This window comes from Lathamus discolor, chromosome 5 (genome assembly GCF_037157495.1).
Source record: "Lathamus discolor isolate bLatDis1 chromosome 5, bLatDis1.hap1, whole genome shotgun sequence".
Taxonomy (NCBI): domain Eukaryota; kingdom Metazoa; phylum Chordata; class Aves; order Psittaciformes; family Psittacidae; genus Lathamus; species Lathamus discolor.
The window spans coordinates 45,162,477-45,186,892 of record NC_088888.1 but is presented as its reverse complement, the minus strand read 5'-3'; the positions used below and the strand labels follow the sequence as shown (position 1 = coordinate 45,186,892).

The window sequence follows — 24,416 nt, the reverse complement described above, 5'->3', positions numbered from 1 at the left end:
AGCACTGAGTTCAATAAACATGAAAGTCCTTCTCACGAAGCTTAATTTAGAACTATTTGTTCCTTTGCAAAATAAAATAAATCTTCCTTAGTTGCTTTTAAGCAGAAAAGCAAATACACTATGTCCCTTTATCCACTAGTGCTTAGAGTATAATACATACTCCAGTAATTTCCTATTATAATGGAATATTTGCACAGGTTGCAAATTTATCCCGAAGGAATGAAGAATCTAGTGAATGGACACATACATTTATTATATGGAATACTCCAGGTAATGCTGGCCTATGATAGCAAGCCAACAAGCTGAATGATAGCCCTGGTATAATTATGTAATTAATTAGCTCTATCATAATTTTTGGTTTATGACACTAACTTTTATGTGCCACTAGTCAATTTAATGGCATTTTAAATTGAAACAAGGCCCCTGAGAGAGATGCTACTTACTATATCACAAATCTTGCATTCAGATTTCTTTTAATTTCAAAAGATGACCTAATAAAATTGCTTTATAATTAAATCCATTCTAACAACTTCTCCTATGTGATTCTTTTTCTTCTCCCATTTTTAATTACGAAAAAAAATCCAATCAGAAAACACTTGCCACCGCAATTATATACAAAAATCAGGATCCCTTTTTGCACCTCTTGCTGCTCTCCTCACACAGCTGTGCACATTGACTAGCCTTCCCGCAGAATTTTACTAGCATCCCCCAGAGGTGCAGTTAGGAAACTGCACCTTTTACAGTCAAGAAATTAGAGAATTTGCTTCTATCTTGTTTGAAAAATAATCAAGACGTGGGAAGGAAGGAGAGCAAATCCCCACATACTTTCTACTTCAGACAGGCGTCTGCAAGTATTCTGTTATCACAAGATGAGATTCTCATATGAAGTAAGAGCAGCTAAAGGAAGGAAAGGGTGACCACAGCTCTCTTCAACCCAGTGCAGCAGTACCTCTCTATATTGCACCATCTATTTTCACATGAAAAGGCAATCCAGCAGCGAGCACTAGAACCTTCTTGGAGGCTAGGGAGGGCCGTGTGCCATCCGGGAGCAGTTCTTATCATGTAGGCTTTTAGCACCTTCCCTGCCTGATGCTCCTCATATGGAAACTCATCAAGAGCTCACTCTGAAACAGCATTTTTAGAATATGACCTCCATGCAATGCTTAATACAGTGATATCACATTAAGTAAGAAATATTAGCAGGTAGTAGCAAAACAATTCCTATGAAAGTTGTTTTCACAGACTTTCTTCTACGCAGTGAGTAGCTGTGTCCAATGGGAACACAATATCATTGGGCGGGAGCAGAGCTAAATGACTCCTTTCTGAGGCAAAGATGATTTTTGCATTTAAGGTACTCTGAATGCATGTGGTACTTTACCATATGTAAAGCATGGTAAACATAGAACAATATTTCTGCCTCAAAAAGTCATTGCATCATTTCAACCACCAGTACCTGGGAAATAGATGCACTAGAGGTACCCAAAATGACACAGAACAGTTAAGAGAGCACTCGGTAATACTGGATGTGCAACTAAACAGATTAAAAGAATATAATTTTCATGCAGAAATTCATATTCTCTTCCATTTCTACTTTCTAGAAACTAATATAACAACGGATGCAGAGCATAAATGGAACTTAATTTGTACTTGGGTTTCTCACTAAGGCAAGCGCAGGATTTTAAACATAACTGAGCTTTAAAAAACAGTGGTAGTGGAAGTAAGGTGGAATTAATGGAATTACTGTCAACCTCTTACCATTTGCTGTGTTCTTTTTGAAGTTATCTAGAAACTCTTCTAGGAGCTGTGACTGGTTTGGAGGGGGCAACAAAGTCTTTGGGTCCCTGGAAATGTCACTATCAGACCAGGACGCACATAAGGGTTGCTGGGTCCCATACTGGTTCATTCTCAGAGTGAGCATTACACTTCTCTCTGAAAACAGTAACTCCATCTGCCTGAGGTCAAGATCAGACACTGCCTCTCCATTTACGCTCAGAATTTCATTGCCTACTCGGAGCCCTGGGAGCATATGAAAGGAAAGAAGGAGAAAGAGAAAAAAAAAATAGGGAATACAATTGTAAAGGGTCACAAAACAAAGCTTACACTGATTCACCTTCTATTTTTATGGTTTTAATTCAAATAGCCTAATCCTGCAAGAAATCCATTAGAATCCATGGGAGCTTTATTTGTGCTATAAATACACCCACTGACCTCATGCTTACTTTGATAGGTGTTACACACAGTAAAGCAATTGAGTTGTGTCTTTCAAAAGATACTACAGAATTTGCAGATGAGAGGGCAGCACAACTTTCAAGAAGATTAGCATAGAGGCACCTCTCATGAATCGGATACCACCAGTGTATAGCACCATAACACCTAGTTCGTTACGTGGGAAGAACAAGGCACTAGTCACACAGGTCAAATAATTCATGCAAAACTAGAACAGGGGATGGAGTCTTTCTCAGCTTTTGTATAAATCTAAACAGTGGCAATCACTGCCTTTCAAGGTCAGCTACAGCCAAGAGGTCATTACCCTCAGACAGCAGATGGAACTCACTGTTGTCTTTTTTCCAGGTTTCTCTCTCTGCTTTTTGAAGAGCAGAATTCATGTGATCCTGGTGTGCCAATGAAGAGAAGCACAGTTTCTGAGCAGTGCAGTAAAGAAGGCACTCACAGAAACATATGCAGAAAACTGTTTTGGGAAGGGAGGCTACTTTGCATTGCCAGCAAAAGTGGAAATGATGGGTCTTGGAGACTGACCAAGCCCACGAGGTTCCCCAGTGTGAGATGAACTCCTTTGAGCAAAAGCACTTGGTCAGACGGCTGAACAAAGGTTTTGTTTCCAAGGGTGAACAAGAACTCTCCCAGCTATATTCAAAGGATAATTCAGTTACTCTTTGTACATTATCTTTCCTAATATCACATGCTTTCCATGGTCTTCAGGAAAGAAAACTATGAATAATAAAAGACAAGAACCATTTCAGACAGCAGTACTAAAGTTCCTTCATGTTTGGGGCTTTAAAAAGATAATGAAGTACAGTTGAACATAAGTATGATACAATACCTTCCTTGTACGCCAGACCATCAGGGAGAACATCACTTACAAATATATGGGCAAGACGCTGATTTTCGTCAACTTGTGCTGTGACAGCAAAGCCTAAAGCAAAAGAGGTTTAAGTAAAATAAACTCCCTCGGGAACATTTCCCTTTTTTGTGTGTATTTAGAAGGCTGCACACAACAAGAGGAAGAATATTTCTCGTGAGAACACACCCACAGAGCAAAGAAATTTTCACATTGTTTCTCAGTCATTGCGAGGTTAAGTTAAAGTTAACAGAACTTTTCGACTTCCAGGAAAAGTCACGCTGTGCTGTAAAAAAACCCAAATTATATTAAAAAAATATTTCTACCTCAGCCCCATATGACATTTCAATAACACAGCCCATTGTTACAGTAAGAGTTCTGTAGTGCATCCATCAGGTATAGAGGTGTCTTAAAGAGATCCAAAACCTGGAAACCCAAACTGTAAAGCAGAAAATCCATATACACCATGAGTGAGACAGCCCAGAAAAGAATAGTTTATACCAACACACTTGCAATTAAAGAACAGCCTTACAGAAGTATCTTTGCAAGGGACATAATTATTCCTAGGTATAACTTTCTCCCACAGATAAAAAGCCTGTTAGAATTTGTGCCAAAAGACACACTGTTGATAGTGTGCCAACAGAGGATCCCACTACCAAAAAAGGGCAGACCTTGACCAATTTTATTAATCCTGGTAAAGGACATTTGTCTTGTGATAATTCCATGCTTCAGTCATTTTCCCAGCGCAGCAGTGGACCCTTCTCAAACATAAAAAGTTTGCTTGCCAGTGTAAAACAACCAGTTTTGTCTTTGTTGTAATGCCTCAAATCCTTTGCAGACTTAGACTTTGACCTATCAAGGATGGCTCTACCTGCTCTCAGATATAGAAAAGTCCTAAAGAAAGAAAGAAAGTAATGAGAAGAATAAAAAGAAAAATTCCCGAGAGCTTACCAAAATCACTTATGTTTTCAGTCTTTGTAAGATGAATGTGATAAACATTTAATGGACAAATTTCTATTTCATCATACACCTGTTGGGAAAAAACAACAGCAGTCATCAAATTATGAAACTGCAAACATCAAAACCCAAACGTATAGCACAAGAAATAAGCATAATATTATTTCTATCAACAAAGAGCTAAACTTTGTTCGTTTTACATATAGAACTTGCATTACTGTGCAAGCATCACTGTTATCAGTGGGACTAAATGCATAGTAAGCTAAAGACAGTAAACCCAGCCTGCAGGAGAGACTGACACTTTGCTTTTCCACCAGAAACCCCACTTATGTCTGCATAGGCACGGAGTGTGCGAATGAAGATGGTAGAATGCAATCCAGGAACAGCTTTAAAACTTCCATTTAGATATAAATCTCACACATCCCTAGGTGATAATTCAACTGTAGTTACAGACATCATGAAGCTTTATCTAAAAGGAGTCACACTTTCCTGGTCTACTATGTATTCATATGGTTCAGGAGCACAATACTCAGTATTTTCATCAACCAGTCTTCTGAGTTGTAGGCCATAATGTCTTGGCTCCAGCTGTTTCATCTAAGGAATAAAGAAAACGGGGTTTGGATTTCCAGAGTCCCAGAAGACAAAGAAGTGACACACACAAAACCCCCCCTCTAGAAATCATGCAAAAGCAATCCTCAAGTCATTTTCTAACTATTTTTGTGGTATAAACAAAACTAGCTGCATTGCTTAGAAGATAAGGTTCAAGTGCAATTTCCATTTTCCCTTATGATCCTCCCAAATCCTTTCATAAACACTGTATCTTGGCTATTAGATTAAGTGAGCACTACTGTATGTTTCCAAAGATACCAGAACTATTTTCTGTCCTTTTGAACTTGCACTCACAACCACCTTTTTCTGTGACTATATTTAATGACTCAGTTTTGCTCAGCAACTTTTTCTTCTGATGTAGAATATGTATATGCATGTATGGGCTGTTAGGAGAGGGGATGGGATGGAAAGCAGGTTCCCTAAGGGTTTACCTTTATTGGATTTTATTTTTATTGCTGGTTTTAATCTACGATCAGAGAGTTTTGCCTATTTTTTTTTTCACCACGTGAGGTCAAAGCAAAAATCCTGTCTTAACAGGAAGTCAAAGGGAAATAAGAATATTCCCAAAGGATATTAGCCTGAAAGTTCCGAGCCCCTGATGGAAGTCTCTGAGAATCAGGATGCTGGTGAGACCACTGCACAAAAGCATTTCATTTTTGCTTATTAATAGAACAACATTTCTAAAGCAGGAGGAAGCAACATTTCTAAAAGACGAAGAATGACTGCATCCCTGAGGGTTATTTAACCTCTTTAACGCATCTCCGCAGCTCACAAAATCTAAATCTACTGAGTAACTAGTAATTACCTTAAAGTTTTATTATGTGCAACAGTTTACGAGTTGCATATGTTCTGTATCCTTAACAACTATATTCAAATACGTACTTTTTTCCTATATGTGCTATCCAAAACCCTTGGATGGAAAAGAGAAATGAGAAAAGTATAAACCCAATAAAGTATGAATGAAGAGGGGGAAAAAAAAAAAACAACAACCCCTTTGAACTTTATCCTTACGCACATAAAATCCAAACATGTTCTGTTAAGAAGAAAGATTCCTTACACTCACCAGAGCAGAATGAAAATGTAAGAAGGAAAACAACCAGGACAGATGAGCAGAAAGTATTCAGCATTAGAGAATGCTTATGAAAAGCTTTACACACAAAATAGAAAGAACAAATAAAACAGAAAAACATTTAAGAAAAAAAATCAAATAATTCAAAACTATTTTTTTTTTTTTAATGCGATACAGACAATGAAAATTACAAAACAGCTTCACAGTTACAACTATTTTGGAATGATGGAGTAAGAGAGGTAAGGAATTTCCTTTTCAACTTAATTCTAAGTTTATAAATTTTATTTCCTCTTTCAGGGGTCTCGCAAAGCACTGTTTTGCAACTGTTTCCAAATGTTTCAGCTCTACCGTGCCATCTCGTGGTCAAATAACATCTCAGACAACTGCTTTAGTGACTGTTTAAACAGTAAAGCCAGGCATTAAACTGTTTCTCCAGGATTCAGTTTCCACCAGCAAAAGCAATGAGGAGATAATTTCTTCTCAGTGATGCCAGGGAGATGCATTGCCACTTGGCTAAACCAGCGTGCTGGTTTTGATTTAAAAAAACATAGTTCACCCCGGATTTTTAAAAACTTGTATAATTTTTGGTTTGTTTATAACATTACCAGCTGCAAAGAACCATTAAATTGGGTCCTTTCCTCCATTAGAAGACTCAGAAGTTATTAACTTCAAGCCAGTTGAATGAGCTCACCTGAAAGTTCACGCTAACTGACGCCAAAACTACAGCTGGATTTTGTACGGAGCAGGACTCCCTTTTTCCTGTTTTCCCCTGTACTCGTGAAGTAAATAAACTGTATTTACCAGTTGTCAGAAAACTGAACATGTGTGTAAGAAGCTAGTTTTTCTAAAAAGCTTTTTTGCATGATTCATTAGAGCTAAATTCAAGCACTGACACGTGAAGAGACAAAGGTGCCAGGCACATTGGTATGTTTTAGAGGTGCTGGTCTTTTGCCTGTAGTTAAAATTCATATTTCTACTTTATCTTCAACCTGTGACTCAGTTTTCTGTCCTAAGATCCATAGCAATCCCTCTCAAATTGCTGGCACTTGCTTTCAGAAGGGAATGCACTCTTTGACATTCACAAGTAGAGCTGGCATTTAATTAAAAGCTTAAAAGGGTTCTTTAAGGAACAAACATACATGATAGCCTTTGTCACAGCAGTCTTGAATGTCTAATCTCCTAGCATTAACTAAACCAGTCCTCATTACTCCTCTGTGATTAATTTGCACAGAACAATTGGGTTCACTGCAATGACAACATAGCACAATGACGTGCGCTGACTACCTGGCAAACCACCACTGCTCTTTAAGTATTCCCTGTGTGTTGTCTCAAGCAATGCTTCTTGAAAACCCTTCTGCAGCCCTGCTTCTTTGGCTGCAACACATAAATGACACAACTAAAGGAAACTTGAGACTGTCCTTAAATACAGTGAGAGAGAGATGCTGGTATTATGCTCTCACTATTTAGGCATCCTCTGATATATTACATTCTTTCTCAAGTCCACATCTATTAACAAAGGGCAATCATGCACCAAAAAAACGAGTACCTTGCATGCCAAAGACAAAACATCTTCCACCCTGTGCTCTGGCTTGAGGGTCAGTGCCACTCCTTGGCCATCACAGAAATGAACATACGTCTGTGTTTCCCAAGCACTCTCCTTCTGGATGCTTTCAGGCACTGAGCAGTAGACATTCAAAAAGTCATCGACTTGCTGCTGGGAACAAGGAAGAAATGTTCAACATATGTGGATGTTGAAAAAACCACCAAAACAAACCCACCAAAAGTACACTTATATTGGCAGTTTGCCGTGGATATGTATTTTGATGGTACTGTGTGTTTCCCCATGGCAAGACAGGGACAAAGTTCTATTACCTGCTCTCATTCACTATCAAAGACTTGATTCTCTTGATTGAAGAAATCTTGAAACAGATTTCACTATATCACAGTGGGAACAAATTCCTAAGGAAAACCAACTACTACAATTTTACCTAATTCACAAATGTAAAAAACCAAGCAAAATTACTGCTGACAGAAAATAACATAGTAAACTTCCAGCAGAGAGCACTGTGGAGCAAGGCTTGTCATAACATAATAAAGGACTAAAGCAGGAACAAAGTGTTCGTATTCTATTTAGAGTTTAAGAACAAATTCTTTCATTGGTTGCACAGGATATTTGCTTGTTTACCATTCAACTTCACAGTCATCCTCGTTCCAAAGACACTCCACTCGGTCAAATAACAGTATCCACCCTGAATAAATTCCCTGTCGCTTTCTCACCCTTCATTTTCACACTTCCTCCTGTACTGCACTTCAGGCTACAGGTTTCAAAGGAAGCCACCACACAAGGAGAATTAAAACACTGAAAGCCGTTCGGAATTTGGAACTTCATCTTGATATTGGTGTCTGCGTATTCTGCACATCACTTAAATACCCATATCAAGGCATTTAAATTTAGGCAGGTAGGGTCCCTCGATTCCCCTTATAGGCAATGGAAAGCAACAATAACTCCATAAACAGGCAGAACTGCCATCCAAGACATATCTTCAGATGTCCTGAGCTGTTCTCAGTAGCACCTACCTCCCTAATGCTTTTTCTTTGTATGTTTGTGTGAATATTTGTTTTGGTGTGGGGAAGTAGGGGGGTTGTGCCTACATAAAGCCCCTTGATTATCCAATTCTTCCTCCTGGCTCTGCAGGGACACAAGTCCCGGGTGCACTGCAATTAAAAGCTGTAGTAAAATCACTACATAGGGACTGCTTCCTTAGCTACAGGCAGCAAAGTTATTGACAGCAATCTACCAGTAGCAACAGAGATCAGTATTATTTTGTTTTTCAAATAACAACCATGGCTATGAAAACAATGTAGTAAGCAGTCCTATCCAGATAATTACCAAACAATGCAGAAATTCAGGTTGCAGCCAATCCAGAGTATGGCACATTAACAATCTGATGCTAAAGTAATGCTAGTTTTGATGGAATAATACTAATGAACTAATGGTATTCACATATCATCTATCTCTTGCTCAACTGTTCCTTTTAGTTAGTTGAAAATGAAACTTCAGTTAACACAGGTCCATGAAATCCTACTAAAATTCAAGCAACTACTAAATATAACAGGAATCCTGTTAGGCTGCTGCAATTAACGGAGTGATTAAATCTACACCAGGTTAAGTTTCACCTTGGTATCTGTGGTTCCAGACTGCTCATAAAACATAACACACTGGTTTTGTTGAAGAAGGTAATTCCCACAGAAATGTGGTCCTCTCAGCACTAAATCAAGTACTGGGAGTTAATGCTGACCTCCTTCCACGATGTAAATAACAGAAAAGAGAAAGGCCAAGGCAGCCAGGCTGTGAGAGTTTAGCAAGAATGAGTTAGGTTAAATTCTCCAGTGGCTTCCTCTAGGGAAAACCAAAGCTAAGTTGCCACAGCAAGGCTGATGCTCCCAGCAGCTCAGAGGTTTGCAAGTGCCACAGTGGTTTATTGCACTGCAATAGCAGTTCTTCAAATCTGTGCAACTGAAATACTATTGCCAGACATGTAGAAAAAAAAAAAACAACCCAAACCAAACCCCAAAACACTGAGGATTAAGGTGACGAGAAAGAGGTTTTTAAGGCCACCTTTTGTTTCAGGAGCTTTTAAGAAAGGACATAAAGTTCTGCAGCCAGTGTGAGATACTTCCCCTTCTTTGCCATGTACATTGGTGCTCAAGTATATGCCTTGACATAAACTGGCCTCTGTTATTAAACATGACTATGTTCCTTAACTGCAGTCAAGGTACTGTTGCTTCACCCACATTTTCCATCTCAGAAAATCTGACATGAAAAGAGAGGGGTTTTTTTCCTGTTATGCCTGCAGTGACTAATTCTACAATAGTTCATTCATTCGTTGCCACATAAAGTTATAACAACCCATCCAGTTTTCCAGAAATAGGCGCCAGGATTTGCAGACTGTCACATGTTGTGCCACAGGGCAGCTGCAGGACCAATAGGTTACTTCATAATTTCCTTCCCCTATTTGCTTCTGGTTTTATCATCTTTTTCAGGAAAAAGACAGCCTCCGTGGCAGACTTCACTATTTGTCACTCTCTGCACTCCTCAGGTAACAGTTTATAAATGTTTTGATGCCAGTTTGTTTTTCTTTTGAAATCAGCCAGTGAAACCAGGTTGATGCCAAGGTAACGGTTTTCAGAGTTATGATGAATCATTTCTGAGTTGTCGTATGAATCACCAAATGTCAGGATCTTACAAATGCCCATGCTATATTTAATTGCCATTAAAAAGAAAAAAAAAAAGTTTAGAAATAAGGCTGAAATAATAATAACAGTTTTTCTAGAAATAAGGTTGAGCTCCAGAGGTCTGCTTCAGCACCTAAATTGACACGGGTTTTAAGTTTTGAAACACAACCCTGCCAAACTTCGTAAAAGCCCGGCCCAAAATCTGAAGTGACACTGTCCCCCTTTGCTTGGGGAGTGGGGCTACGAGCCCCTGCCTGAATTTGGAGAAGATGCTTTTATCCAGAGCTGGGTCAGGAAGTCAGACTTCATCCATTCCCTGACATGGCACCAAAGGGAAAGGATTTAATTTTGCCTCTCCCTGGTACCTTTCTGTGTCTCCTCAGAAGGATTCAGGAAAAACAGATATTCTTGCTAGGCCAGAGGACCAGTGACCCACGGCAGACTCCGCTGCATAAGGCAGCGCCATCGATCTCCCAGCCCTGAGAGGGTCGGTGCCGAACTGAGGGACTGGCCTCACATCCCTTCAGGAGAAACCTTCAGGGAGTGCACCCAAGAGATTTTGCCTGTTCTCAGTTTTAGAAGGGACCAAAGCTGTCCATGTTTTAACAAGATTGGGCAGGAATGAATTGAGTTTGCTGTCTCTAGGGTGGGAAATAGATGCCATCTCACACCACACCCAGTGGTACATTCTGAAGGAATTTGTAAGTGCTCTCTACAGGAGATCATTTCACCCAAAAATCCCTCATAATTATAATTTATTTTGAAAGGAGAGGAGTTATTTCATTTAAATGCTTTCCTGCCCCAGGAAAAAAAAATGAGCAAGTGGTCCAAGTAACTCAGGGAATTCAAGTGTTTCAATATATTTCTTCAAAGAGCAGACAAAACGTGAAGATCCTTTGAGGATACATAACAGCATTATAGGATTAGCTGCTGTCAGTGCGAGATGCCTCTCTCAGTGGTATAACTTCTGTGTAATTATACATTTCTTTCTTACCTAGCCATTAAATGAATACACTTGATGAGAAAATAAACCATGTAGCACATAATGATACAAGAAAACCAACCTAAAAACGTGTAAGAAATTATGAACTTTGTCCAAACCTCCCTCATGCGATTCATTACAGGTCTTCATTATAGTTAATAATTTTCAAGAGTAATATTTCATTTTTAAATGCAGGTTTTGACTTTTTGTCAAATACCTGGCACACAAACTCAGCTGAGAGGGAACAGTACTGTGGGATCATTTTTTAGTCTTCTTTCAAGTCTTAAACTGTATTGGGGGAGTATCTGGTTCAGGGAACAAAGGAGGAAAAGAGACGGGGTAGATGGGAAGACAAATACCCCTTTGAGTCCAGCAGATGTTGCCATTAAAGAAATCCAGCTGCAGCATACAGGAAACGAAGTTCAGAAATCCTGTGCCTAAGACTTAGTTTGAATTTGTCACTTAGAGCCTGCACAAGCCTACCAAGGGAGAAGGACTCTGTCTGCATAAGCCCCACAGTACACAAACAGTGGTCCTAAATGTAGTTATGGATTTTGGAGCATCCTGCTTTGCTTCCAGACTGGGGCACAGTGATGTTATCCCCAGGGAGGCTGTGGGAGCTGAGAGGGACTGTGACTCACACCAGGCAGGGATGAGCAGCAGCTCTCCTCCTCTGAGCACTGGAGAACATCAGCCACAGCTATTTACTTGAGTAATGCTGTTGAGGGGACATCATTTCCTCTTCCTTTGCTTGGGCAGTCTCCAGCCATACATTAACTCACGCTTCTCTGCTGGTACTCTCCACAGACTTTAATTAGGCTTCATACCCAAAATACACAGGTTCTGTTGAAGCACGCAATTGGGAAAAATACACCTTGGGTTTCACCATACTGTGAAGGATGCTTTCAAACAAGGTCAGTACCAAATCTCTCTCAGAGAGTGTAGGCTTTGTAAGGATTAGTGCTATGAAGAAGATTCCAGGAATTTTTTTAAACCATTATTATTTTAAAAAAGACTACCACGCATGTTCAGAAACTTAGTTAAAGTGGCTTCATTAGCACAGTTATAATCCTGCTATCTAATGCTAACTGCGTTTTACGAAACTCTGAGGGGTTTCTGAACCAGTCTGATGAGATGCTTAGTGATCTACATTCAGGAATTTAAAACCAAGATGGTGCAGAATGAGGACAGGCATATATTACCTCAGCAGAGTTGGCCGAATCCTGGACACCAGCAAATCCATGTCCTCCAGCTGAATCAAAAATCTATTAAAAATATTACAAATGAATAAATGGGTTTCCTGTGTTAATTCTTTGAAAAAAATAAAAATGAAAACAAAATTAATAAATACCTATCAACCTGCTAAAACCTGGAGATACTTTTGAATTTTTTATCATTTTATTCTGACTGGAAGGAGTATTAAAGAAATATAGATCTTCTATAAGGAAAATTTAAGGGAGTGTTCTCTTTCAGGCTCCATGCACACTCGCACTCAAATATGTATAAAAGCATTAATGTCATAGGTTTTTCCTATCTACTGTTCAGCAATAAGACTGAAGTCATTTACCTTCAAATCCTGTACTATGCCGGAAGTAACAGTTTCACCTTTTGGGATCCTGTTAGGTACAGCTACAAATCCCATAATGATATAAAGGAACTATTTCAAATAATTGTTGCTTTTTTTCTAAAACTTCTTACCCTATAGTTCTCCATCTCTTCTAACCAAGCATTTAGCTTGACAGTATTGATGGAAACTTTTAGCTTATCTTTAAAGGCATACTTGACCCAAAACCTGCACTATGAAGTAATAAAAATAGCTGACTACCATGTCTGCTTTGAAAGTGCTGAAAGCAGAAACTGAGACTTACGTTCCCCATCTGTTTTGAAAGCTTAAGTGCTTGTATCTCCCAAAGGTTTTAGGCTTATTAATGGCATTTTTAAAGATCCAATAAATAGCTATGGATACAATCAGATATTTTGATGATAAGGGTCGTAAAAACACATGGATAGACCTACACAATTTATACGTAATGTTGAGATGTGCAGGTAAAAACATTACAGTTCTCAGTCAATACATCAGACAATACCAAACTTATATATGAGCTTTGTTTCTTTTCTTCTTTTTTGGTACTAGCAAAAGCCTTTTGGATAATCCAAGACAACAACAAACTCTCTCAAAAATTTCATACAAAATCCAATTTCTGCCAATGCAAATAAAAAGCACCACTTCTGAACTTCCTCTTCCTTGTCTCGTCCACAGATACAAAGTATTTTATTGTTTATGATTCCTCAGAACACTTTAGTATTTAGATACAAGAAAGCAGATAAGCATTTAAGAAACTGAGGATAATGTGAGCCTAGACATCCCCCATCTGCTACGGTGCAGTTTTATTAACTGATTTGTAAAAGACTCATTAATGTTTACAAAAGCCTCCCAGCACAGAATCTCTGAACCTCTTTTTATTAATACCATAAAATTAAACTTAAGATAAAATTAAAAACTTCTCTGACACAATAATGCTCAAGAATATACCAACTAAGTTTGAAGCCAGGGTACAGCAGATTAAAACATACCAGCTCCTGTCAAATGAAATTTAATTAAATCCAAGAAGGCAAGAGATTTTTAACCTATTGTTTGACACAGACATCACAGCACAATGAGCAGAGAAGCAAGCTCTGCTTCTCTGCTTAACCCAGTTTCCCAGTGGGCTGAAAGAGAAAAGAAGAAAGGCAGCCTCAGGCCTATTCTGATTTTGCTATACAATTACGTGCAAACACAGAAGTCTGAGCAAGGATGTGACTCCCTTTTCAGCTACCTTCTTAGGTTTAAGGGTCAGTTTTCAAGAAATTCCCTTAAAAATTCCTTACTTTTATGAGTATGAGTCATAGCCCAGAGTTATTCATATGCAAAGCTCAGCATTTACATTTCCTTAATTTTACTGTAGGATGTTTGATTAAAAAAAAATAAAATTAAAAAGGCAAGAACTTACCTCATGGATTAAAAATGAACATGCTTTGGGGCCAGCTGGTTGCAAGGTTTGGAATAAGGAGAGTGAGGACATGCCAAGGACACCTTCACCTGTGCCATGGCTCCCTCCTCTATGCCTGGAAAAGTGCTGGGAGGGCAGCAGGAGGCTCCTCTCCTTGCCATGGATATAAGATTCCCTATTCCCAAGCTCTGCAGAATCCCCTTCATGGACTATAAAGCATATGGGAAGATGTATTGCCTAGTTAAGACAGTGTGAGGTATCAGCTCTGCTGGGAACAGAGCTAAGGGGCATAACATTCCTTCCCTCAGGGCTCTCGAGCAGAGAAATAAAGGTGCAGGACTTGCAGACCAGCCTCGACTACTGGGGAACAGAGGGAAAACAACGTGAAATGGATGGCCTGGACAAAATTTCACCTTCAATTCCTTCTTTCATAAGACTGACTTGAGTTCTTCTCTTATTCAGTTTCACCATGTTTCTTGATCGATATGCTAAAATGTGCAACAGTCACCCAAGGAAGCTTACTCCTAGTGTAACATATAGATAAATATTTACCTATTAAAAATAGAAACCACTAGACCAGAAAATCCTGACATGTTATTTCACAACATTAAATCTGTTGCATCAGCTCTGGGACTACTGTAGTATGTGCACAGGTAGGCTTGTTTAAATATTCCACAAGCAGATTACCAGACATGCAGAAACAGCCAATTTTCAAGTGCTGATCATAGATTTCTTGACTAATAAAATCAAAATACAAGGGCCAGGGAACAACAGGAACATAGTCACCTAATAAACAATGCACATGATACTGCTTTGCAGGAGAAAGAGCAGACATAGCAGGGCTGGTAAAATCAGTAATGTCCTGAGTGTGGGTGCACCAATATACATTCTGCCTTCTTATCAAAGGATCGTCTCTGTTGTAATTTACCTTTTTTTTTTTCCCCATGAAGAAGGCAGCCAACTTTTGTTCCACATTTCACTGTGGTTTTATTGAGAAAATGCAGACTCCTGAAGTGCAAGGTTTACACTATGTGCATGCATGGGGCATTTATTTCACAGGGAGAAAGAAACCATGCGAGGGGCTGTCATTTCATTAGCAATGCAGCCCTTCAGTGGGGGCACATGAGCCCAGCCCCTCTCCCTGTGGCCAGCCTGATCTAGCACATCAAACCTGCACCAAGCCTTCATCTGGTATAAAGTGGCATGGCTTTATTTGCCAGCTGTCTACATTTACAGCTGACCTCCTGCATGACAGCAATATACTCTTGTTGGCTAAAATGTTTCTCCAAGCAGCGTGTGTTGAGAGGCCATACCAAAGACTGATGTCTTTGCAGCCGTATCTTTGGTTTCTTCCTTGAAGACTCACTTGTGTTACTCTATATTACATTGCAGTAGTACTTCAGAGTCTCAATCCTAAACCAGCACTCACTGTGTTAAGGACTGTGCATACAGGCTGTCTCCAAAGAATCCCTGATTCCAGTATGCGGTGTGCCAGAAGACAGGTTTTCTTACAAATTCAAACCTGATGGTCTTGTGCTGCTGCTAATAAATCAACCCACTGGGCCAAACCTCTCATTCACTATAATCTTATTTATCACAAAGAAACACAAAATTAGATATACATTCTTCTCAACTGGATGCTTCCATCACAATTCTGCCATGTGTACTGAAACTGCGAACACAGGTTTGAGAGACAGACATCTCCTACCCCATGCAGCAACAGCACTTTGTGGGATGAGCTCCAGCAGAAAAAAAAACAATTCTATGCTATCCACAGCAAACAAGATATACCTGAGTTATAGAAGGTCGCTTCTCTTTTCCTTTTCTTGCCAATGTGTCCAGTCCTTTTAGCGAAGAAAATAAACCCTTCTTATTTCGGACCCTTTGTGACAGGGATAGGGTACGTTTCCTGAGAGCAGCTTCATCCCTGGAGCAGATCTATTTAAAAACAGAGACAAGCCTTTCTATATCACTTTCATAACAGCAAAATATTGGCAGTTATTTCAGCATGAGACATCAAATAAGAGTTACTTCAGTTCATCCCAATGTAACATGCCAAAGTGCAAGGACAATGCTTTAAACTTTCAGCAGTGATGCTTATTTTGATATTCTAACGGTGTGATAGTGTAATTTTTTTGTCATGAGGTGAAATAAGAAGGGAGGAACTGAGAAAATATTGCATTCTACAACAAAAGAAGTTAATGAAAAGGCTCTGAAGAAGAATGAGAACCTATCAATTCAAATATGAAATTATTAGAGGAAGAAAGACTCTCAGAATTGCCAGAGATAAATGTGTGATGGCATGAAGTTATTAACAAGCAATGACACAAACCACACAGACAAAACCAGTGGCAGATAGAAACACATTCCAAGATAGTGGTAGTCCTGATTTCTCAGGCAGCAAATGTGGTCCATCCCTCTCTGCCAAGATCAGCCTCACAACCCTGCCAAGGCTAAACAGCAGAGCTGAACCTGCTGTTGCTGTACTTCCCTTGAAGCCAACAGGGTGACAACTCACGGCAGTTGAGGATCTCCCTCATTCTTCTTTGCAAACACAGCCCACAGTTCTTAAAAAGTGATTGACAATTTTGGATTGTCTCTACTTTTAGTCTTCTACAAATACTTCCTCTTCAGGAGGGTATTCAGACTGTTTCTGAAAAATGGAGCCATCTGGCACCTCCAAAAAAAGCCAGCTCAAGACCAGCTGAACTTTTGGAAATTTCAGTGTTAGCCACTTGAAGCGGCTTAGCTCCTATAAACTCTTGACTCAATGCAGGTGAAATCACAGTGACACCATTCCAGCACAATGATTCATTTACATCTGCAGAATATTTTGGTTTGTCTCTTTCTTTTTTTATTTTTTTGGCATAGGTCGGAAGTACCCAATTTTGGAGTCCTCAGGGACCAAAAAAAGTCATAGCCATATAGGGATGGTTTCAAAGTCTGTCTCGGGAAGACAACTTATTTGCAGTCAAGGGATAGGCAAAAAGAGTGAGAAGGGAACAGGACTGTCTAAGCAATGCATGAGGCTGCAACCACTTATTACCCCAGCACAGTTCCACATCTAAGTACAATACTAACAAAGACTTTGTGCAACGCACACATGAAAAGAGCATTTAACTTACCAACGCATGGAAGGATGAGACAGAGAAAATGCCGAGCCGTCCCAGTGCCAATTTTGAAGGACGACTGGCAGCAGCCAAAAGGCTCTTTGGGTTTGGGAGCTCCCCACCTTGCAAACTGGCTAGGTAACATCGCATTCGGAAAAGGTCCATGTTGAATTTTTCCAGGTTCTGTTCCCACTGCTGGATCTGTTTAGGTATAAAAAGGGATAATTAAAAGGGGGAAAAAATGTCTTTGCGGGCTGCACTGAAAATTCAAGCTCTTCCCCAAACCCATAGTAAATTACTTTCATCTGCTAGTGTATGGATTAGATTAGTTATTCCCTGCCAAGACACATTCAGTCATATTGTGTTACATCAACCCAAAAGATGGCTTGAAATAAAACAAAGCTGGTGGTCTTAAATGCATACTGACAAGATGAACATACCATGAACTTCGGGTAGTTTGATAGTCACAAAAGCAGTTACATAAAAACACAACCCTGTGGTTCATGAAGGCTTTTTTTTGTTGTTGTTTCTCCACTTCTCTGTCTCTCCCTTTTGGAGATTAATTTTGTTTCCTTCATTTTTACAAGCTTAGATTGTATAGCTGGCTGGCTGAAAGCAAAGCAGCATAGCTACACCAATACACTGGGCAAAGTGAAGTAACACTGATAGGTCTCACTCATAATTTACTACCATCCTATGGCCTTGCTATCTGTGAACAAGAGACAATACTGCCAACACAAGCATGTGTGGTTCTTTGTCTGACTAATAGGTTAGAACATGCTTATGTTCTGGCAAACTGCAAATATGAGCTATATATACACATGACACAAACCACTGGACCAAAAGTAAGAACGTACGTATACTCCTCATACAACTATTGAACATATCTAACACAGGTACAGATGTAACAGACAGCTTAATCCAGTTTCAACGTAAAAATAGGCAAAGGAAAGAGACTTAAATATTTACTAGACAGATAAAATTCTGAATCAAGGCTTAGATGACAGATCTTAAGTATCTGTGTACATACACACTCATTTACACAAGCACGTATGCTTATGCACTGCAAGAAAGTAAAATTTTCCTTTTCATTTCCCCAACTTATAGATTGGTAGTTGCAGCTACAATTTGCCCTGTAGTGTACAATATCCATTAATAACAATCAATAGTTCAAATAGAAAGGCAGTTGTGTTTAATGGAGTAGGTACATTCACACACGGGAAGGCAGAAAAGGCACATCCATTAGGTTAATGTACACCAAGTTCATGTACTGAAGATACTGAAAATCTTCTAACAATGCTGATCTGCTCCAATCACTGTGTTTTGTTTGTTCAACCAGTGGTTTAGGGCTGTGGAGAAAGTTCTTAATATTTTCTCTAAGGTGCATTGACTTCATACCTTTCCCTGGCACACCTTGCCTGACCCTGTGCACACAGGACATTATCACCCTGCTTTGAGATTAGCCAAGGCTGGGCAAGCACCTTTGTGACTTAGAAAACAAGCTGACACACAAAATAAAAATCTCAGGTGAACTATGACCTGCAGGCTCATCTAGAAGCAAAATCAGTTGTTTCCTTATAATGCTGCCAAATATCCTAAGAGCTAAACGAGTATCTTGCTTCTTTCAACCATGAAGAAGTGAGCAATAAAAGGGAAAAAAACGGCCCTGTTAAAACAGTGCTGAGACTTGTACTACAACTGATAGAAACCTTACCTAGGCTGGCTTTCTTACACGTGTGCTCACAAACTGTGTTATCAGTTACGGCTATACTTTTGGAAGGAAGAGGTAAACTTATTAAGCAGGTAGAGTGAAGAAAGGGAAGACAAGATACTGTTTTGTACATTTGCAAATGCAAAATTATGATTTACAGCACACTAAAAAAGAGTTTTTCAGGGAATCAATATTAAAAGCAAAAGACAGAATTTACAAAATATTATGAGAGCAATTCCCCAAAGTCCACAAAAAAAGAACAGACATATCCACATTGTGAAGATGGCACATCTAATCTCTCACCACAAACATTCAAAACATGCATCTTTGAAAGGATAACAATTTTTTTTCTTTGGTTTATTTGATCATTGCCCTTTAGTTTGCTTCCTTTGTGCTCTCAGACAGTCCTCACAGAGTACAAGTTTCTGCTTGCCAGTACTTTACAGATGGTACAAATCCAATAGGAGGTTTTGTGATGAGCTCTTTCTCTGTGTCAGCACTCAACCAGAATGAAAACGTGGTTGTCAGTTATTCACAAAGCCAAAAGCTACAAGCTCCGGTGAAGTCTTTCCCTTTGGGATGACACCTTCATGGGTACAGAGCCAATCCAACTTCTAATAGCTCAGGAACAGAGCAAGGCTTGTTCTGGATGCTGCTGGAGTGGAGCATCCTGTCCCTGTTGAGCACAAGCTGAACACAGGCATCCATCTGGTTCTGTGGCCTTCTTCAAAATCTCCATTAAACACTGTACTGAGTTGTATTTTAAAATAAAAATAATCTAAAGAAGAGGGAGTGGGGTATAACACAAGGACACTCTGAAGAAATAATTAAATTACGGTGTTTATCAGTCACGCAGGATGCTAGCTAATCAGCTCCAAAAGCATCGGTAATCACAATGTTACATTTAATGGCATTAGCAAAAGCTGTAGGCAGGGAATTTCTGGGATTGTCTTGTAGTCTTATCAAAACCAGGGATGTCTGGAAACAATTGGAGACCACGAAGCAATACCAGCTGCTATTTGTCTAAGCCTTTTAAACTATGATAATTCTTCGTAAAGATTTATATTCTTGAAGAGTAAATGGGGGAAGCACACAAATAAAAAAGCAACAACTTCAAAGCACAGTATGACCTGGTCCATGAAGTTAATTTATAGCCTGCAGACTAGCCACTGCTATCCTTATTCTGCTATTGTGTGAGGCAAATCTCCACCCCACGTGGGAGAACTGCCCAAAAGATGCTCAAGGGCTTAACTTCATCATGCACAGACAAAAAGGCCCTTTCAAAATCTGCTCAAAAGCAAACAGGAAAAAGTGGAGGCACCAGGCAGCCATGAGAGCAACAATGAGTGACAAAGCTAATAGCAGTGTGAAACAAGTCTGCAAAGAGGTAAGATATACGTCCCAATGTAAGGCACACGAAAACAACCAAGCACACATGAAATGCTCCCCACATGACCTGCTCAGCTGTTGCCTGTAATACCAGCTACAGTACCCAGGGTATCCAAACCATCCTCTCTCAGTCACTGCTTCAAAACCTCCATGTGAATTTCTAGTAAGAGCATTAAAGGCTTTTCCTAGAGGAAAGGGAGGATGTCATTCTCAGTACAGGCACATGCTAGGCAAGAATTTCTAGGTTTAGTGGCAGCCTGGGAAAGCCTGGGAGAAAAGCAAGGAGGGGCCACCCAAATAAATATCTTCAGCCTAACAGGAGCCCTGTAAGGCAGAGATGAAAAGGAGGCTGTGGAAGAGAGACAGAAAGGAGTAAAATGTAGAAAACCTTAAGAATTAGGGTCATTAATTATTTAGCCTGGGCCCCCAGAAGAACTCGTGCAAGTAAGCCTCATGCAGGAGCAAGACAGTAATTACATGGGGAGTGCTAAGTGAGGGGACAAGCTTTTGCATCAGAAACAGTTTCAGGAATGAGTTGTTTAGAGTTACCATACAAAGGAACATCAGCATGATACTTTCAGCAGTACTTTCATTGGAATGACCAATTTCAGAACATAAATAGCCGATTGTCCTCCAGGTTAATGAAAAATCTATTCAGACACCAAGAAACAATTGTAAATTAATTACATTTTAAATCTCATGAACAGATGGCATAAAGGAAGATGCTTGAAAGCAGGTGACTGCTAATTCAATAACCCTGCTAGGTTTTCTATAGGTAAACTCTGAAGTGGGAGCTTGGGAACAGTAAAGGAGTAAATACATTCAGACTAGACAATACAGATCTATGGTTTCCAGCAGGCGATACGGAGATCCATAGCTCTTACATGTTACACAGTTCTCTCTGTAGGTGACATTTCTAGTGTACCTTCACTTGAACATGCTTACGGTTTACAGACCCAACAGTATGGCTCTGGAATGGTCCCTGTCTCCTTGCCCATCTTACACTACAGTGCAAACAGCATCTTTTGAGTGGCTGGGGAAGGACTGTCTCACTTTCAAAAACCTGTTTTGTAAAAAGCAAGAGCAGTTCAGTGTAATAAAAGCCAAACCAGTACATGAACTGTGAAAAGCAGTGCCAGAAATGACACCATATCAACTGGAAGTAGCAATACTTCAAGAACCTCCAGGAAGGACACAAGAAACTTCCTGGAGAGCTCAGCTAATAACAAAATACCAGTTTTCCACTTGGCACTTATTTAAGACTACACAAAAGAAGACACACAGGAAGGACGGCCTTCTCTCAGTGCTTAAAAAAAACTGACTGGATTTAGTAACACTTCATATACCGTATAGAAACACGAGCTCCTGGCTGACACAATTCACTATCTATAGCAGTAAAAAATTCAGAATTTTCCCCTAAGCAACATCATCTTCCCAGATGGAAAGAATCTCTGCAAGCTGATGTAGGGAACTCTACAGATTTAAAAGGAACTTCTGCTGCTGTTTTATATGAACAGCTTTTCAACCACATTACAAACAACACCAAACTGCATTCCAGTCCCTGGTTCTCAGACACAATTCATACTGTATCCATCTGGATAAATGAGTCACTTGGTTTCTGGGGACAAGAAAAAGATTTTTATTGTCATTACTTCCTAAAGAACACTCAAAGAAGCAAAAACATCACTCTCCCAGAAATTCCATTACTTTAAAGGACACGACAGAGATACCATCATAACTTTTAGCTCAAAGAAATAAAAAGGGAACATAATAGAGCTCAATAACAATGATGCGCAATTAGCAATACCCTTTAATCTTAATTCTTCCTAGTGACTTAAAAAATTATTAAGAAAAGTTCCTGAAATAACAATAGTTTTTTTCACAATAAATGCTATTTTTCTGCTTGCTGTGGGAGAACAGCATTTTCATTATTTCTAACCAGCACAGGGCAAATCTTATTCCCAATACCACGGACAGCACAAAACTGCACACACATGTACCCAATTTACATTCTTGTTAATAATCCGATCGAAACTGGCAGTACCACATGTATATCTACAGCTAGGGATGCAATTAAGAAAGCCAATGAATCTTATTAATCAGCTGCCACTCCCTCAAAAAAAAACCCCAGAAGATGAGCCCTTCCTACACGTTTCCCCCACCAGCTTCATTGTACATGATGTGCAACTCCATGTTCAGGAACAGTTTATTCATTTTTCATTATTTTATACTAAATCCTTGCAATACAAAGACGGAAATTCATCCATCTGCAAAACAGTAATTAGAATGGTCAGAAGAATGAGGATGACCTCCCCTAACCTGTTGTCTGCCTACTCATTTCATTCCTTAGAGACAGTCCACTACCACTAAATAGAAGGATTTTGTGAATGATGCAGGGAGGGACCATCCTACACTGAAGAGTGATACCTGAAAAGAGTACTGAACCTCTCAGCAAGTGAAGCCTTGCTCTAGCCAGTTCAAAGACCACCCAACCTGAAAGACTGTTCTAACCAGTTTAGATGAATTTTTTTTTAGTGTAGGATTGTATGGAAAAAAAGTAACTATGTATCATGATTCAAGTTGAATTTGCATGAGGCAAAACTGGCAAATATTAGCAAAGTTCCCTGAAAAGATTCTTTTTGAGTGTTGTTATTGTGAGTCTTCATCAGATGGTTTACAGAAAATTAAGACATGTAACTTGGGATTTAGGAGGCCTGAAGAATAAAATTCCCCAAACTATACCTGTCCTCTTCCTATAAATGTGAGAGAAAAGAGAAAGGGTCTAGTACATTTTAAACGAAAAAATTTAATGAAGTTACGCTCTGTGTAAAAAGCCAAAGACCACTAAATGGAAGGGAAGAAAGGTACTAACAGATTTAATGACTGCCCAGAGTAAACAGACTACCACCTTACCTACACCGTCCCCCCTTTCTTTTTTACAGTAACTTTTAGTTGGAGGACACACGAAAAGTTCCATTCAAAATATCTCCAAGCATGTGCCTGTTCTTCTCATTAATGCCTTATCATTTCAGTGCCTGCAAGTAAATACCTGTGTTCATAACCCATCTGATAAGTTGAGTATCATGTACAAAGAAAATATGAATCACATCAGAAACCTCTGAATAGCTTGGAAAACATGATTGTACCAACACATTTAAATTTGAAAAGAAAACCCCATAATGCTTTCAAGCAACTATTGTTCATATCATTGCTCTAAAGTGAGACAATGGAATAGATTTATGTACCAAGTACATAAAGTACACCCAGAGCTGTGGTGCCCCCACTATGAGGTAGGTTTTCCATCCCCTTAAAACCAGTTCTACAGGCACAGACAGCCCCACTTCAGACTTAGAGTGCAATATTTTGTTAAAAGAGCTCCAAATAAATGCTAATAATCCATTTCACTAATTTCAGTAGCAGTTAGTCAGGGCTGCATACTCACAGAAAGCACAGTGATTTCTCTAGCAGGTTAAACACTGAGGAAAAAGTAATTTTTTCTTCAAGACAGGCTTTGAAATTCATGTTGGTGCCAGGGGATTTTCAAACTTTCATCCTAATTCTCTTCAGTTTAGGGGAGAAGTTACACCCTGAGGGAATACCAACACCCACAACATATTTATTGCATATAGAAACAGAAACACATGTGGTTGTAGGTAGTATGTGCCAACTTGGGATTTCCAGCCATACTGCCAGTGGCACTGGCACTGCTACTACTGGTACTACCTGCTCTATGTACAATGTTCTTGCAGATGCTTCACTTACCTCTTCTAAACTGCCCCAAAATACCAACAGCTGTGTGAACAGCTGCCATTTTCTCTTAAACAGTTATTAAGTCTATTATTATTACTGGACCAGATAGACAAGACTCCCTGATCTAGGCCACAAGGCTGAAGACATTTTTCAAGCAGTTCAATACAATCATTACTTTAAGAAAACCCAAATTTTCCTTGGAACTTTTTTGGTTGCATTTCTGTTTAGCACTAGGTTTATCAATTGATAACCTGCAAAACCACCAAATTTAGAAGACTCTATCAGATGAGTTTCTCCCGCTCATTTGCTGAACACCAAAAAGAAACATGTATGTACATTAAAACAGGTATAGCAAATTTAGAAGTCCAGGTTTACATACTGCAACTGCCTTTTGGGTGATGGTAACTGTGAAACAAAAGGTTTTGCTTGCTTGTAAAGCCCAGTGAATTACCAAGTCTTCAGCAAAGAAGTATTAGTTTTAAATCAATACAGATTTGAAAGAAAATAGAAAGTTGAGGTTGGGTGGTTGCTTTT

The 24,416-nt window shown here is 39.3% G+C and overlaps 1 protein-coding gene across 1 annotated transcript in view; it reads right to left on the bottom strand.

The window, feature by feature from the left end:
• The window catches only part of TIAM2 (TIAM Rac1 associated GEF 2), an 88,590-nt gene that overhangs the window by 47,501 nt on the left and 16,673 nt on the right, over positions 1–24,416 (bottom strand). Inside the window, exons 6-13 of the mRNA XM_065680600.1 lie at positions 17,048–17,233; positions 15,714–15,860; positions 12,135–12,197; positions 7,261–7,425; positions 4,529–4,630; positions 4,031–4,112; positions 3,062–3,154; positions 1,756–2,016 (exon numbers count right to left, since the gene is read on the bottom strand). Coding sequence (XP_065536672.1) covers positions 1,756–2,016; positions 3,062–3,154; positions 4,031–4,112; positions 4,529–4,630; positions 7,261–7,425; positions 12,135–12,197; positions 15,714–15,860; positions 17,048–17,233 — 1,099 coding nt within the window. The remainder of the gene's footprint in view (positions 1–1,755; positions 2,017–3,061; positions 3,155–4,030; positions 4,113–4,528; positions 4,631–7,260; positions 7,426–12,134; positions 12,198–15,713; positions 15,861–17,047; positions 17,234–24,416) is intronic.